Below are 15,420 nucleotides of genomic sequence, written 5' to 3' on the forward strand. Positions count from 1 at the left end.
TAAAGGGCACAAACTATTATCTACAGGCAAGGATGCAGACAACATTGTTTACACTATCTGCAAGAGAACTTCAATTAAAATGACCACAGTGACTTTAACATAAGCACTGGTAGTGAGCAATTCAAATAAAGTTACTTGCAGAACTAAGATTGAATGAAGATTAAAAGGGAGAGTTTTTTAATGGCTATCTATGACAATGTATACACAACTTTTAAAAACCAGGGGTGAGAGGGGAGAGCAAAGAAAAATTTTTGAAAACTGTTTTCAGTAATTATACTGATGGTGCTTATATTGTTGTTCTGAAACTCGTGTAATGTGGAATAAAGCTAACAGGTGATTATGGTATATTTAAATTCTATCATCCCATGTCCTTCAGAACTAAAATCTTTGGTGTGAAAGGGTCATCAAAATGCAATATAAAAGAGGTTAAGTAAAAAAACGCTAATGTTGCTTGAATGAGAATGAATTCCTAAAGAATTAATAAATGTATCTATATTTAAGGTAATAAATATAATTTATATATAAAACAAGCCCAGTTAATTTATACTTTGTACAATTCATATGCTTAAAGTATGAAAGACTAATAAACAATGTTGATTTGTATAATAAATATATATTTATAGAATTATGTATTTCCTTCACGGAGGATGCCTAAAAACCAGGCAAACATAGTAATAATGAGTATCTCTAGTGTCCAGGTTGTTATTTTGAAATATTACTTCCTACTAAAAGAAAGCAGTTTTTTAAAGAAATGGCCATTCCAGTTGTGGAGCAGAAAATATACAAGATGAATCTGGAATATCTTGCCATAACATATGGAGGAAACCATCCCAGACGATAGGGTATGCAGAGTTATTATTTAGTCCAGCAATCTACTCCTGGGTATATATTTAAGAGAAACCAAAACATACATCTACACAAAATTGTACATAAATGTTCATAGCAGCCATGTAATAGGCAAAGAGTAGAAACAACCCAAATGTCCCTTAACTAATGAATAGATACACAAAATGTGGTATAATGCCATTCAGCAAGAAAAATACATGAAATACCGATATATGCTACAACACAGATGAACCTTGAAAACATTATGTACTACAAGAAAGAGGCCAGTCACAAAGGACCACACAATGAATGATTCTATTTACAGGCTGGGGACCAGGAGAATGGGGGGAGATGACTACAGGGTGTGGGGTTTCTTCTTGGGGAGATAAAAATTTCTAAAATCAATGCACAGCTCTGTGAACATGTGCAAAAATCACTGGATTGTACACTTTCAATGGGTGAAATACATGCTATGTGAATTTCATCTCAACAAAGGTGGTAAATACAGGCCAAAAATCAAGTATCTATTCCGCCTTTTCTCTAAGAACTTGTACCACCGGATATCCAAATAGTAAATGAATCATAGCATTTCACTATGAAAATATTACAATTAAAAATAAAGAAGAAATAATAGACTATCACAATGAGTGAAGTGACATAGGCATTAAATGTCAACAGCTGCTTACACCACATTAGGTGCCTCCTGATGAAAGAATGTAACACAACCTGTAGCCTTGCCAATGGGACCTAATCAAGTCTCATCAAGTTTCTGAATCCAAATGGCAATTTCCAGGGAATACAATAACTAACGAACATGATAAACTGTACCATGAGTATACAATCAGCAAAACCCAGAGAGGTAGAAACTCTACAGGTCTAATGTCCTAGGTCTGTCAACAGATTAAATCTAAATAAAAGAGGAGTTCCCAACGTGGCTCAGTGGTTAACGAATCCAACTAGGAACCATGAGGTTTCGCGTTCGATCCCTGGCCTTGCTCAGTAGGTTAAGGATCCGGCGTTGCCGTGAGCTGTGGTGTAGGTCACAGATGTGGCTTGGATCCTGCGTTGCTGTGGCTCTGGCACAGGCCAGCAGCTATAGCTCTGATTAGACCTCTAGCCTGAGAACCTCCATATGCTGCAGGAGAGGCCCTAGAAAAGGCAAAAAGACTAAATAAATAAATAAATAAATAAATAAATAAATAAGAGGGATGGAGAAGAAACCTCTACATTGACAGACCTATCAGTTTTCAACAATGGGCAAGGAATGCAAAGTTTTTCCCTCATGGTGGAAGAGAAAGGGTTGACATGGGGATAAGTTATGTGAAGGTGCTTCTAGGGTAGTCGGCAAAGTTCTTTACTTTGATTTGAGTTACAAACTTGTTTGCCTTATAAATAATTCACTAAGCTATACATTTGGTGGCTTTATATATGTGTTGCGTTCTACAACAACAATTTTAAAAAACTCATTTCATTTCATATATGAACAGTTATGTTATAGCATTAAAAGACACCGAGTTGATGAAATACATACAACAGGATATAACAGGACCCAAAGGATAAGGTCAGAGAAAGAAACTTAGAAGTCAAAGAGCAGAGTTATCTGGGGAATGCTTTATAGAGCTAGAACTTCACCTGAGTCTTACAACCTGACAAATTAGGCTCATAGGAAAAGTGAAGGGGAAAGCATCACAGAGAAAAATAGAGAAGCACAATGCATAAATGCAAAGAGGAATTTCAGGCCCAATTCAAAAGACAACCTCATTGGATGTTGTCTACCGAGGTAAGCAAACTGAACTCTAAAGAGTATTTTTATTCCTCGTATTCTCATTTCCACCTTAGAAATTGCTGGCATCAATAGTGTGCTTTACTTCTTAAAACATATTAGGCACATTTCTTAAACATATTAGACAAAAGTGAGAATTACAGCATGGGATCAGACAAGGGATCTGAGTTCAAATGCCAATCACATGATGGCTACCTTGATTTTGGACAAGTCACTCAGTAATTGCATCTCAAGAGGATAATACTTCAGCTGCCTTAAGTACTTTATTACATAGTAGGACCTTAATAAATTTCCATCCATGAAATTTATAGTTGAAACGGAATTTAGAAATCACTGAAACTAATAATCTGAAATTTACAATCCAAGAAAAATGTGTTTGATGAGTATATATCATTTTGAACGGACAAGTACAGAATACGTCCATTATTGCAGAAAGTTACTGGACAGCACTGTAGTATTTCCCAGTAGTATTAATGGATTTTGAACATACGATTATTCTTAGACTAACTGCCTTATTAAATTAAAAGGTGGAAGTAGAAGTAAGCTGTAATATAAACAAACACTTGGATTTCAAAGACATTTTACTTTAGCAGGTAAAAGAATGAAACACATGCCGATTTAACTCCTACAAACCACGATCATTGTACAGTCAGCCCTCAGTAGCCATGGGAGGTGTGTGGGTGGGGTGTGTGTGTGTGAGGTGGGGATTAGTTAGAGGACTCTCCACAGATACCAAAAATCATGGATGCTAAAGTCTCTCACATAAAAGGGTATAGTATTGGTATATATTCTACACACATCCTTCTATATAATTTAAACCACCTCTAGATTACTTATAATCCCAATACAGTGCAACAGCTACGTAAATCATTGCTGATGTTAACTAAGTAAGGTTTTGCTTTTTGGAACTGTCAGAATTTTTTCCAAATATTTTTGACCCATAATTAGTTGAATCCAGATGCAGAACACAAGGATATGGAGGGCTGACTGCTTAACAATGGATTATGGGGGAAAATATAACAAGAGAAAATAAAATTTTAAACAAATAGCCTTCAACTTTAGCAAGCATCAGTATCACCTGGGAAGTTTGAAAAGGTAGAGAACCCCAGGTTGGACCACAAATATTCTGATTATACTGATCTAAGGTACAGCCCACTAAAGCACATTTTAAAGGAGCATTTGGTAATTTGTATGCAGGAAGTTGGTGACTTCAGACAAAGTATTTAAACTTTAAAATTTTTTCTTCCTTTTCTGCAGTAAGAAAGAGGCTATCAACCTTATTAAATAAATGTTTAGGAACCACATACCAAAATAAATCTAAGGAGAAACAAATAAACAAAAAGCTCTTCCCACAAAATCAGTAAATAAACATTGGTAGACACATCTTCAGATAAACATAAAGGTAATGAAATAAAGCAAAATTAAAGGCTGGTAGGTTTGATCAGCAAAATTTATGCCAAAAACCCCATCAACAAAATTAGAAAACAAACTACTAAAATATTTACTAACATGAAAACAAGAAATTCATAACAAGCTCAAGTAAGAGGTTAAGAAAGTACTTCATGGAAAAGCAACATTTACAAACAAACTAAATTTAAATTTTAAGAATACCAAAATTTAATACCAAGAAGTTTCCAATTAGAAAAAGATTACAAACATGATCTTTGTTCTTACGGTCTTTGAGTTATTATAGATGATAGGCAATTTCTTATTGGAAAAGATAAAATTTACCAAACATGCAAAATTAATCAGGTGATGATAACACAGCTTTAGTCTCCTTAACTCTTTAGGTTAGCCAATGGTTTTCTCCATCTCATCCAGGTAACCTTTTGTTTTGGGGGGCTATCCTGTGCACTGTAGAATGTTTAGCAGCATCCTTGCTAAATACTGGCATTACTATTAGATGCCAGTAATATCCCCTTCTCTGGTCATAACAACCAAAAGTGTCTCTAAATATTATTTATTTATTTATTGCTGCACCCACCCCACAGCTTGTAGAAGTTCCTTGGGCCAGTGATCAAGCCTGTGCCACTGCAGTGACCCAGTTGCTGCAGTGACAACGCAGGATCCTCTAAACATTGTTTTTCCTGGTGGATAAAACTGCCTTTGATTGAGTTCTACCAGGTCAATCTACAATATCCTTTTCTGGGGTTAGACATCTAACCCCAGTCTAATTCTGTATGTTCTCGTTGCTGCTGGGGATTGTGTATGCTGGATCTAAAAACTGTGAAAATAAACAAAAAACCCTTTCCTGTGCTGAAAAAGATATATACATATATGCTTTCACAAAAAAAAATATTTCTGAAAGGCCACACAAAAACTGCTAATAGCAAAAATGCTCCAGGGTAGGGGGTCTAGATGGGAGGGAGGTTTATCATATCCCCCCTTCTACTATTCTCATTTACCATATGCTTGTTCATTTTCAAAAATAAAACACTTTAGAGGAAAATGTATAAGAATTCATTCAACACACCTGTGAGCAAGAAGCTTTGATCTATTCTATTGACAAACCATTGCTGAATATCTATTCTGTGTAAGGTACTGGTGATTAAGCCAAAAAAGAAACAAACCGTGCCCCCTGTCCTTACCTTCTAGTTTGAATACAGGTTAAAGGAGGGTGGGATTTTTACATCTAGATTCCCATGTTTGAGAGAAATTTAGGGCTTCCATAATGAAAATTTAAACAAAATATTTAGCTACCCAATTCTTTCAAAATGTTAGTTTTCCTTCACAAATGGCAACTATTTGTGACAATTTTATGAACAACTTTGAGTATAAAGAAGCAACAGTTAATGTAAACTGGATAAAATCTACTATTAAAAAATCCTAAATGAATTTCTACACAGATTATTATTACAAATTATAATGGGAGAATGCTACCTGACGAAGAACAGGGATTGTGGACACTTCTCCACATAGATAAAAGAGTGGCTTTCCTTTAATCATTTTTAAGTCTTTATAGGACAAGGAATACAAAAAGAATATTTTTAAATTTTCGAATGATATCTACTAGTTGAGTCAATTGAAAAAAATTAAGACAAAGCAAAAAGTTGTAATCAATTTTTAACAAAAGCAAATACAAACTCCTTTATATGTATCAGCTGACTAGTCTAACATAGATGTATTAAATGAAACTCAGATATGACACAGATGATGCATCCTTAGAAGTCAGTGTAGTCATTCCTTAAAATCAGTAGTTCTGAATATTGCCCTTACCTTAAAAAAAAAACTAAATACATTTAAATTTAGCACATTGTTTTTTAATTGCTGCAGCTTAAAAGAAGCAATGGAACCAAGGAAAGTGAGGAGATTAAAATGACCACATAAATTGGAGAGATGCTATGAAAATAGACTATGACCAACAAAAATACACTGAGTGGGCTCTTTACAACCCACTGTAACCAAACTAATGAACATCTTCTAGGAGAAGCTGGGTCAATATCTATTATATGATTTGACACTGGGGAAGATGCTCTCTGACAGTATATACTTTAGAGGCATTGCTGGTTCCAGGGCTTTTTTATACTTTACTAAATTTATCTTGTGCTTGATCCAGCAAGGCCATTCTTCAATTACTACCCTCAATTACAATTAATAAACTTCACTGCATCCAGCGAGCAAAGGATAGATTTATCTAACTAGGTTACATATAAAAGTTATTTCCTGCTGATAACATTCAATCTTCTAAAAGAGAAACAAACAGAACTCAATGATAAAAGCTCTATTGACACTAATTTTATTCTTAAATACAAGAGCGACTTGACTTTTACGGGATTTTTTTTACTTTTAAATAAAATGAAACCATATAAATATTTTCAAATATTTAATATAATAAATGCCTACTGATTATAAAACCAGATATATTTTGTCACCAGCATATTAAAATTTAAGCTTGTTATGGTTTAATTTAATGAATGGTGTTTAATTTACTTTGTGGTGAAGATTTATGCTTTTCAAGTTTACTGTGGCATTCCACTATAACCCTATAAGAAAAATGATGTGGGGGAGTATGAATTTAAAAGTGACTCATTCAATTTGAGACCATCCCCTTCACCCTAAAAGCATAGGGAAAAAAAAAAAAAGAGTGAAGCAAGAGCATCAAGACAAATATTTAAACCACTTTTGTTAAAATAGCAAAAGTTAAAAAAAAAAAAAGCTTAGATACGAAGGATGCAATTTACTCTCAAAATTAACATCAGATTTCAATTATCGTGCTAATAACGCAATGTAAAACAGTGAGGTTAACCTTCACACACGTAAGACAGAAAGTAGGGTAATAAAAATGAATACTCTGGATTTCATATTAAATGATGGCAATTAAAGTTAGAATGCAGGTTACCTGGGTCTCACCAGTCAATTTAAAGTTAACGCTGTGAATTTTGGCTATAAGATATTTGTTTCAAACGCACACCAAGTAGGCCATAGAGACAAATTATGAAAGAGGGAGGGTTCAAAAAGAAAAATACAGTCTTATGGTGAAATCATCACCAAAGTAGAAAAGTAAGCAAAAGAGACATCTGTAGCCACATAAAGAATTTCCAGAACTATTTTAATTTGTGATTCCTATCAGCATTTTCTAAGGCTACTTAAGGACAGTCACATAATATTAGTATTCGTCAGTTCACTACCACCTTAGGAGACAATATAAATAAAAATATAATTCTCTTAATCTAAATGTTATTACCAAAAGGCTTCCTCTCTCTTCCACAACACTATCACTGACTCAAGTTCTGTGTACAAGAAATAACAGGAAAATGTAAACAGCAAGAATCACAGAGATTTAAAAGACGAGTAGAAGCAATGGAGACTGCAAGAAACCAAAACATACACAAAAATATATACTGTTTAAGATAAACCTCTATGCCAATCTGATAAACCCAATCAGATTTATGACCAGAAGAGATTAAAATAAAGGAGTCAATCTAAACTATGAGGCTTTCCCTTCCAACTCAAAAAAAGGACCTTTTAAAAGACCGTTTTCTTAAAAGGTTCTAATGACAATCCACAAATTGCATAGTCTTCCACGGTCCACTTTTCCAGACTCCTTTCAGAAGAGCATTCTAAATATAGGTGTGAGCAAAAATATGGTGAGAAATAGTTAAATATTTCTAAATAATATACAATTTTCTTTGTTAACAGGTACAACACAGTATGCATGTTTCTCTGAAAAGAATGAAGTGACATCATCTATAACTTAAAAATTTCAACTAAATGCCACTTCTCAATTTGTCAGGATTTACAGTTTATGTCCCAAATCAGTGCCTTAGTTTTGGAAGGTAAGATTTACTTAAAGTGTGAGAACAGGAACCTCTCACAACTCAAATTGTGTTAAATGAAATATTTCTGCTAAACATTTAAATCTTTCAAAGGGTCATTTCAAAAGTATGTTACAATTACACTAAGCCCAATTCACAGTATTTGAAACAATTAGTTCAGTACAATTAAGATGTACAACAGAATGACTAGGTTTTTCCAAATTACACTGTACATTACTGTCTAAAATTGTTCAAATGTTGAGTATAAAATTTAAATGAATACCAATGTAATAACTTTTTGAGAAAAGAAATGTTTCTGATTTATCTTTTGGCTCAAAAGACTTGGCAGAGCTTGATACAGCGCCTGGCAACTTGTCATCACAAACTAAAAAACCAACCAACCAGAAACCTCGCAATTGAAGCAAAATGTTTATCACGCGATTCACCTTCACTGTTTAGTTAGAACACTAAATACAGCAGTAAAATCCACGACCATCGATCTGCGTATCGATTTACCTTAAAATTTGCTTGTAGGAAAAATAGGCAATAAAATAGTACTTACATATCTATTGAATTTGGTGAAAGAATGGTGCATATAAAACCTGTGCATATAAACAATCGCAGTGTTTATCGTAAGCTGAGAGCTGGAACGTAACATTTAGGAAATAACTGAGAAAAAACAAGATTTCATTTCCAAAACAATTCTGAAGGAAAATTCCCGATCTACGGTTCTTTTCCAAAGCTTCCCGTTCACTCAAAACCGATCCCCAAATTGTAATAATAAACAAATACCCGCAGGATGGTGGGGTGGGGGTTGGGAGATAGAAAAAGCTCCACACCTACTACGTAGTAGTAATAATTACAGCAACTGCTAAGCATTTCACTCCAATACTGCTACTAAAGGAGTCTCGAAAGAATTTATCAATGGCTACAACTGATTAAACCTCAAATCAAACACCTCAAACGCGCGCGCGCACCCATACAAGACCACGCCAACAACATAAAGACCTCCGGTGCGCTCTCTAGATACAAGAGAACCGCCATCAAACTGGTGAGGAGAGCGGGGAAAGGCTGCAGAGAACACTTACGCCTTTAGCCATCGCCAACCCGCGTAGCTCTCAACCCCTTCTCGGACGAGGAGAAGTAGAGAAGTAGAAGCAGCCGCCTCTTTTCTGCGATAATTCCTAAGATTCCCCTCTTGCCTGGGCGGCACTCCCATCCCCCGCCGCCACCACGCGCGGCCCCAAACAGATTACACAACGCAGCCTCCCTACCCGCATTCCCGGACTCCCCTCCTCCTCCGCCAGCTGGTCCTGGATTCCCGAACCCGAGGCTCCCTTCCTTACGGGGCAGCCGAAGCCCAGCAAAGGCCGGCGGCGCCATGTTCGCGGGGTACCAGGCCCGGCGACCGGGCGAGTAGTGACGGGAACAGGGCGTGAGCGACGGAGGGCCAAGGATAGCAAAGGATACACATTGAGACGCTGTCCCATTTCCTGGATGAGGTTGGCCGCCTGCTGGCGGTACGAGAGCTCTTTATCTGCCTCCACTCCGCAGCGGCGGCTCGGCGTGTTCTCCAGCTGTTCTCGAGTAAAGAACCAGCGAGAAGAAGCTCCACGGCCCGACGCCATGACACTTCCTCCTCCGCCCGCTCCCTCACCCACCCCCCTCCCTTCCCGGCTCGCGGACTCCCCGCCAAGGCCGCGCGACCCCGCCCCACTCCGCTCGCCGTAGACGACGCACCGCCCCTCGGCACCCCCCTCTTCCGCCCGTGCGCGTGCGCGCGGGGCCGCCCTACCGGTTCGCCCTAGTCTTTTGCTTTCTTTTTAATGACCCCGGCCTCGCTCTCGTTCACGGGACCACAATGCTCCGCGCCTCTTGTCATTTGGAGGCGCCCGAAGGTGGGGGGTCGGCTAGAAGGAAAAGGTCGGCGCGGTGCATGCCGGGTCTGGGATGGACTGGGCGGAGGGGCTGGAAGGAGAAGAGGGGAGAGGGTGGTGTCGAGTTGGGTGGCAGGAGCCTCGGCGTGGACTCTTGAATTCCTGCGGGTGCTTGGCTTGGGCGTCTGGTGGCGCTTTAAGAGGAGAACATTCTGTCGCAATCGCAACCTCCATTTTCTTCTAGTGTCAGTTTGCGCAGTCTCGTAGGCTTCCGAGTCCTGAGTCCCCGCCAGATGGCCTCCGCCCAGCGCTCGGCTCTGGGAAGGAGCTCCTTGGGAAAGAGTGACTGAGAAATGACGCTTCACCTTTGTGCCGAACTTCAGTGCTTTCCCCCCTACATTATCTTGTTTGAATCCCACAGCCACTCAGGCCGTGGGTTTATTTTGTTAAATTGGTTGCCGGAGGTTATCCAATTAGCAGCCGGAGGAACTGAATCTCTAAACTAGGTTTCGAGTCTGTATCGGTAGCGTGTTTTTAAATTACGCTGTGCTTTGAAAGAGAAGGTTTAAAGAGAAGCAGATAGTGTAAAAAGAACTGAGTTTTGTTTTGTTTTGTTTTGTTTTAAATCAGTTTTGGAGTTCCCATCGTGGCTCAGTGGTTAACGAATCCGACTAGGAACCACGATGTTGCGGGTTCGATCCTTGGCCTTGCTCAGTGAGTTAAGGATCCGGCGTTGCCGTGAGCTGTGGTGTAGGTTGCAGACGCGGCTCGGATGCCGCGTTGCTGTGGCTTTGGTGTAGGCCGGCGGCTGCAGCTCCGATTAGACCCCTAGCCTGGGAACCTCCATATGCCGCAAGAGCGGCCCTAGAAAAGGCAAAAAAAAAAAAATCAGTTTAATAAGTAACATCACTTGTATCTGTAGCTTAATTTTTTCTCCAGTCCCTGAAAGAAAATTCCCCAGAGCTCAACTCGGGTTTGATGGGTCCCTGGCTCCGAGCCAACGCCTGTTGTGTATGAATAGAAGTTTCTAAGTTTTAAATTTTAGCTGTTTGTTAAAGATTACAGTACAGGAAGGGGCAACTGATACTCCAGGCTTTTGTCATCGTTTTCCATCTCCAATGCTCAGTGTACTCATGTCGCTTGGCTCTGCCTACCCGTATCAGCTATTGATTTGGTAGGCAACTATCATGACCAGTTGTCTAAATAACTTAACTGTCTTGCTTGCCCTGCATCTTATGCTGCTTAGAATAAGATAAATTGACTTAAACCAAGTCAAGGATAAATTGACTTAAACCAAGTTAAATGGTTTTGAGTGTGTCTACCTCCAATGCTCGTTCAAGATAAAATCTTTAAAACTAGGAATAGAGGGGAACTTCTTCAACTTGATAAAGAACATTTATTAAAAAAAAAAATCCTACAGCTATCATCATACATAATGGTGAAAAACTAGAAGCTTTCTTGCTAAGGCACAGAAGTCCCCTCTCACCACCCCTTTCAACATTGTACTAGAAGTCCTATAAGAAAAGGAAATCAAAGGTAAGCAGATTGGGCGGGAAGAAATAAAACTGACTTTTTTTCATGGATAATTTGTGATGTAGAAAATCTCAGGGTATTAAAAACAAACTGGAACTAATAAGTGATTATACCGAGGTTTTAATGTACAAGAGTCAGTTGCTTTCCTATATTTTAGCAGTGTATAACTGAAATTAAAAACAGTACCATTTACAAAATGTAATATATAGGTATGAATCTAAAATATGTACAAGGTCTATATGTAGAAAACCACAGAACTCTGATTAAGGAAATCAAAGTAGATATGTTGAAGAATATTCTGGGTTTATGGATTTGAAGATTTAATATCATTAGATGGCAGTTCTTCTTACCTTGATCTATAGATTCAGTGCACTCCCTCCACCCCCAAGAAAATTTAGCAAGTTATTTTGTAGATATCCTTAGCAACTCTAAAGTTTATACAGAAGGGCAGAAGACCCCAAATAGCCAACACAATACCAAAGAAGTTGGACTGACACTACCTGACCTCAAACTACAGTAGCAAAGACAGCGTGTATTGGCAAAAGAATAGATACACATAAATGAAATAGATGGTCTGGAAACAGATCCACACAAATATAGTCAACTACTCCGTGACAAAGGAGCAGAGGCAATTCAATTGAGAAAGGACAGTCTTTTCAACAGATAGTGCCAGAACAACTGGATATCTGTATGGAAAAAAAAGAATTGAGACACTTCTCTAACCTTTCGCAAAAATTCTAAGTATATCATATCCCTAAATGTAGAAATGCAAAACTTTAAAACTTGTAGAGGCGTTCTCACCGTGGCATAATGGGATCAATAATGTCTCTGGAGCACTGGGACATAGGTTTGCTCCCTGACCTGGCACAGGGTGTTAAGGAGCAGGTGTTGCTGCAACTGTAGCAAAGCATGTGGCTCATATTTGATCCCTGGCCCAGGAGCTCCATCTGCAGTGGGGCTGCCAAAAAAAGAAAAAAACCTCTGCGGTGTAACATAGGAGAAAGTCTAGGTGAGCTGGTATTTGGTAATGAGTTTTTAGGTACAACACGAAAGGATGATATATATATACATAAAAAAATTAAGTTGGACTTTATTAAAGTTAAACATCTCTGCTCCACGAAAGAGAACAAAAATACAAGGAGAGAACTTCCTGTGTGGCTCACAACATAACTACTCTGAGTTGCTTCTACAATGGCTGAGGCTCGACCCCTAGCCTGGGAACTTCCATGTGCCGCAGGTGCGGCCACTTGTTTAAAAAAAAAAAAAAGGAGAAAGTTTTTGCAAATCGCATATCTGATAAAGGACTTGTATCCCCCAAATGCAGAGAACTCTTAAAACTCAATGATAAGAAAACAACTCAATTTAAAATTGAATCTAAGCTTAGGGAGTTCCTGTTGTGGCGAGCGGAAACGCATCTGACACTGGAACCACAAGGTTGCAGGTTCACCATTCCTGGCCTCTCTCAGTGGGTTAAGGATCCCGAGTTGCTGTGAGCTGTGGTGTAGGTCGAAGATGTGGCTCAGTATCCCGTGTGGCTGTGGCTGTGGTGTAGGTCAGCAGCTGCACCTCCGTTTTGACCCCTAGCCTGGGAATCTCCATAGGCCACCGTTAACGGCCCTAAAAAAGCTAAAAATAAAAATAAAAAGATAAAATTGAATCTAGGTTTAAGTTTTCTGGTTGGGTAATATACATTAAGTTGAGTTAGAGCTGACTTCTTTTTTAGGGGAGAAGGAAAAGATGGGGAAGGCTACAATACAAAGAAAAGAAGTCCTTGAATGACTTTGAGTGGTTGTCCTTTGGAATGGAATGGTGGTGGAATTTTTTTTTCCCCACCAGGGGTATACTTTGGAGGAATACTTATACTAGATAACAAAGGAGAGAAAAGCCTGAAAAAGTTATTTTCCTGAGAGATATTTGAGATTCTGCGTGCGAGCAGTGTTACAGGACCGGAAGGGTCTTTTGAAAATTCTAGTCATCCCCTAATTAAAAACCTCATTTTCTTTAATGGCCACACCCACAGCATATGGATTTCCCAGGCGGGGGAGTGAATCCAAGCCACAGCTGTGACCTACAGCACAGCTGTGGCAAAGCCAGATCCTTTAACTCCCTGCGGTGGGCCAGGGATTGAACCCACACCTCTGCAGCAACGTGAGCTACTGCCACTGGATTCTTAACACATTGTGCCACATCGGGAACTGCCCTTGTTGCTTTTTGATAGATAAAATTCCTCTTATAACCTATGGCCCCACATGGTCTTGTCACTTTATACCCAGAATGTCTTGCCTTCTTACCTCCAGCCCCAGTGGTCTTATTTCTTTGTGTTCTTTCCTGCCATAGACTTTCATTTATGTTGTTTGCTCTGGCTCAAATGTTCTTCCCTCTCCTCTTTGCCTCTTTATTTTTTAGCAACTCAGATCCCAGCTCAATCAACACTTCTGAAAAGTCTCTCCCCAGCCCTAATTGGGTCAGATCCTTTAGAAGCTCTCTATATGCTATATGCTTCTCCTTCTTAGTTCTTGTCATTATAGCCATTTTATATTAATTTGTTACTTATTTGATACATCTTCCTAAATAGATTATAAGCACAATTATAGGCACATGTTTGTTTTTGTTAGGTGGTAACTGTACAAAATGAAACACAAAGATGGAAGACAAGAATAGCTGGAGAGAGTCCTGGGGTTCATTTTACTGTGACCTGCTGAGAGCACTTACCTACAATTAGGTCTCCTCTACATAGAGTAGACAGTCCCACATCAATTGTGCCAAGAAAGGTGTTACTTTGGAAAAGGAATGAGAATTTGGGAGGCAGGCCCTACATTGGGTGAGGAAGAAATGCTACTTTTTTTTTTTTTTTTTTTAGGCACCCACCCATGAGATATGGAGGTTCCCAGGCTAGGGGTTGAATTGAAGCTGTAACTGCTGGCCTACACCATAGCCACAGCAAGGCGGGATCCAAGCTGCCTCATCTGAGACCTGCACCAGAGTTCACGGCAACACTGCATCCTTAAACCACTGAGCAAGGCCAGGGATTGAACCTGTGTCCTCATGGATGCTAGTCAGATTCATTTCCACTGAGCCACGATGGGAACTCTGAAATACTGCTTTCTTGAACCTTATTGTAGACCTGAGTCTAGGGGTGCTAAATGGCATTCCAAGGTAGTGGGGCAAAACTGGCTTTCACCTGGGATACCCTGGGACCCATCCCATGAAAAAGTGTCATTTTAATTCAAAGAGACTGCACCGTCCATAATAAAACAAAAAACAAAAAACCTAGCAACCAGGGCCCTATATGTACACTGCCAAAATACTATGATTTTGGGAACTTTAAAAGTCTGCATGTTCCAATAGCCTCTTACTTCCTGGCCCTTCCCCACCCACCTTATTAGAATAAATCTTCTACACAAAGGCTGAGTTAAAAATCTATATTGTGGAAAACATTCCCACCCCCCATTACCAAAAACACGATCCCAGAGAGGGCTACAAAAAGTAAAAAAAAAAAAAAAAAAAAAAAAGCTGGAGAAACAGTTAAATTGCAACAACATAACTTGTATCTTCCCAGTTTCTTACTCCATCACTGAACCTGTGCTAAAAATAGAAACTACCCTTTTCTCTATATAACTAGCTGTTCCCTAAACTGCAGGAAGCCTGAGTTCTCTCTGCTCAATGTTCCTGGCCACTCTGTTGGTGGATAAACCTACTTAAAATCTCATTGCTCCCATTTCTGCTTCCTTCTTCCCTCAGTTTCTAACAACTTTTACTTACGCTATCCCAGTACCTGGTGTGGCTCTTGGCATGTAATGGACCCTCAATAAATAGTTTATGAATGAATGTGAATGAATGAATAAGTAAATAAAGTCATGTTTCCTGCTCTCAAGGAAGTTGCAAGCTCGTAGGATGATAATTGAAATTCAAAATGAAGGTGTGTCAGAGTTCCTATTGTGGCTCAGTGGGTTAAGAACCCGACTAGTATCCATGAAGAAGCAGGTTTGATCCCTGGCCTTGTTCAGTGGGTTAAGGATCTGGTGTGGCTGTGGCTGTGGTATAGGGCAGCAACTGCAGCTCCGATTCAACACCAAGCCTGAGAACTTCCATATGTCACAGGTGCAGCCCTAAAAAAAACAAAAAAAACAAAATGGGGTGTTGCGTT

General features: G+C 39.1%; 1 protein-coding gene across 3 annotated transcripts in view; it reads right to left on the reverse strand.

Annotated features, from left to right (window-relative positions):
- Nucleotides 1-9,533, reverse strand: part of CCNT2 (cyclin T2) — a 47,854-nt gene extending 38,321 nt beyond the window's left edge. The window contains exons 1-2 of one of the 3 annotated variants that reach the window (XR_007133943.1): nt 9,334-9,533; nt 8,426-8,507 (exon numbers count right to left, since the gene is read on the reverse strand). Coding sequence is in view for 2 of the 3 variants with exons in the window: in XM_047772061.1 (XP_047628017.1) it covers nt 8,426-8,507; nt 9,334-9,491 (240 nt within the window). In the remaining variant the exon portion in view is untranslated. The remainder of the gene's footprint in view (nt 1-8,425; nt 8,508-9,333) is intronic. The other 2 variants (XM_047772061.1, XM_047772062.1) reach the window with 2 other exon arrangements.
- Between the last annotated feature and the right edge of the window lie 5,887 nt (nt 9,534-15,420).

This window comes from Phacochoerus africanus, chromosome 3, assembly GCF_016906955.1.
Source record: "Phacochoerus africanus isolate WHEZ1 chromosome 3, ROS_Pafr_v1, whole genome shotgun sequence".
Lineage (NCBI taxonomy): Eukaryota > Metazoa > Chordata > Mammalia > Artiodactyla > Suidae > Phacochoerus > Phacochoerus africanus.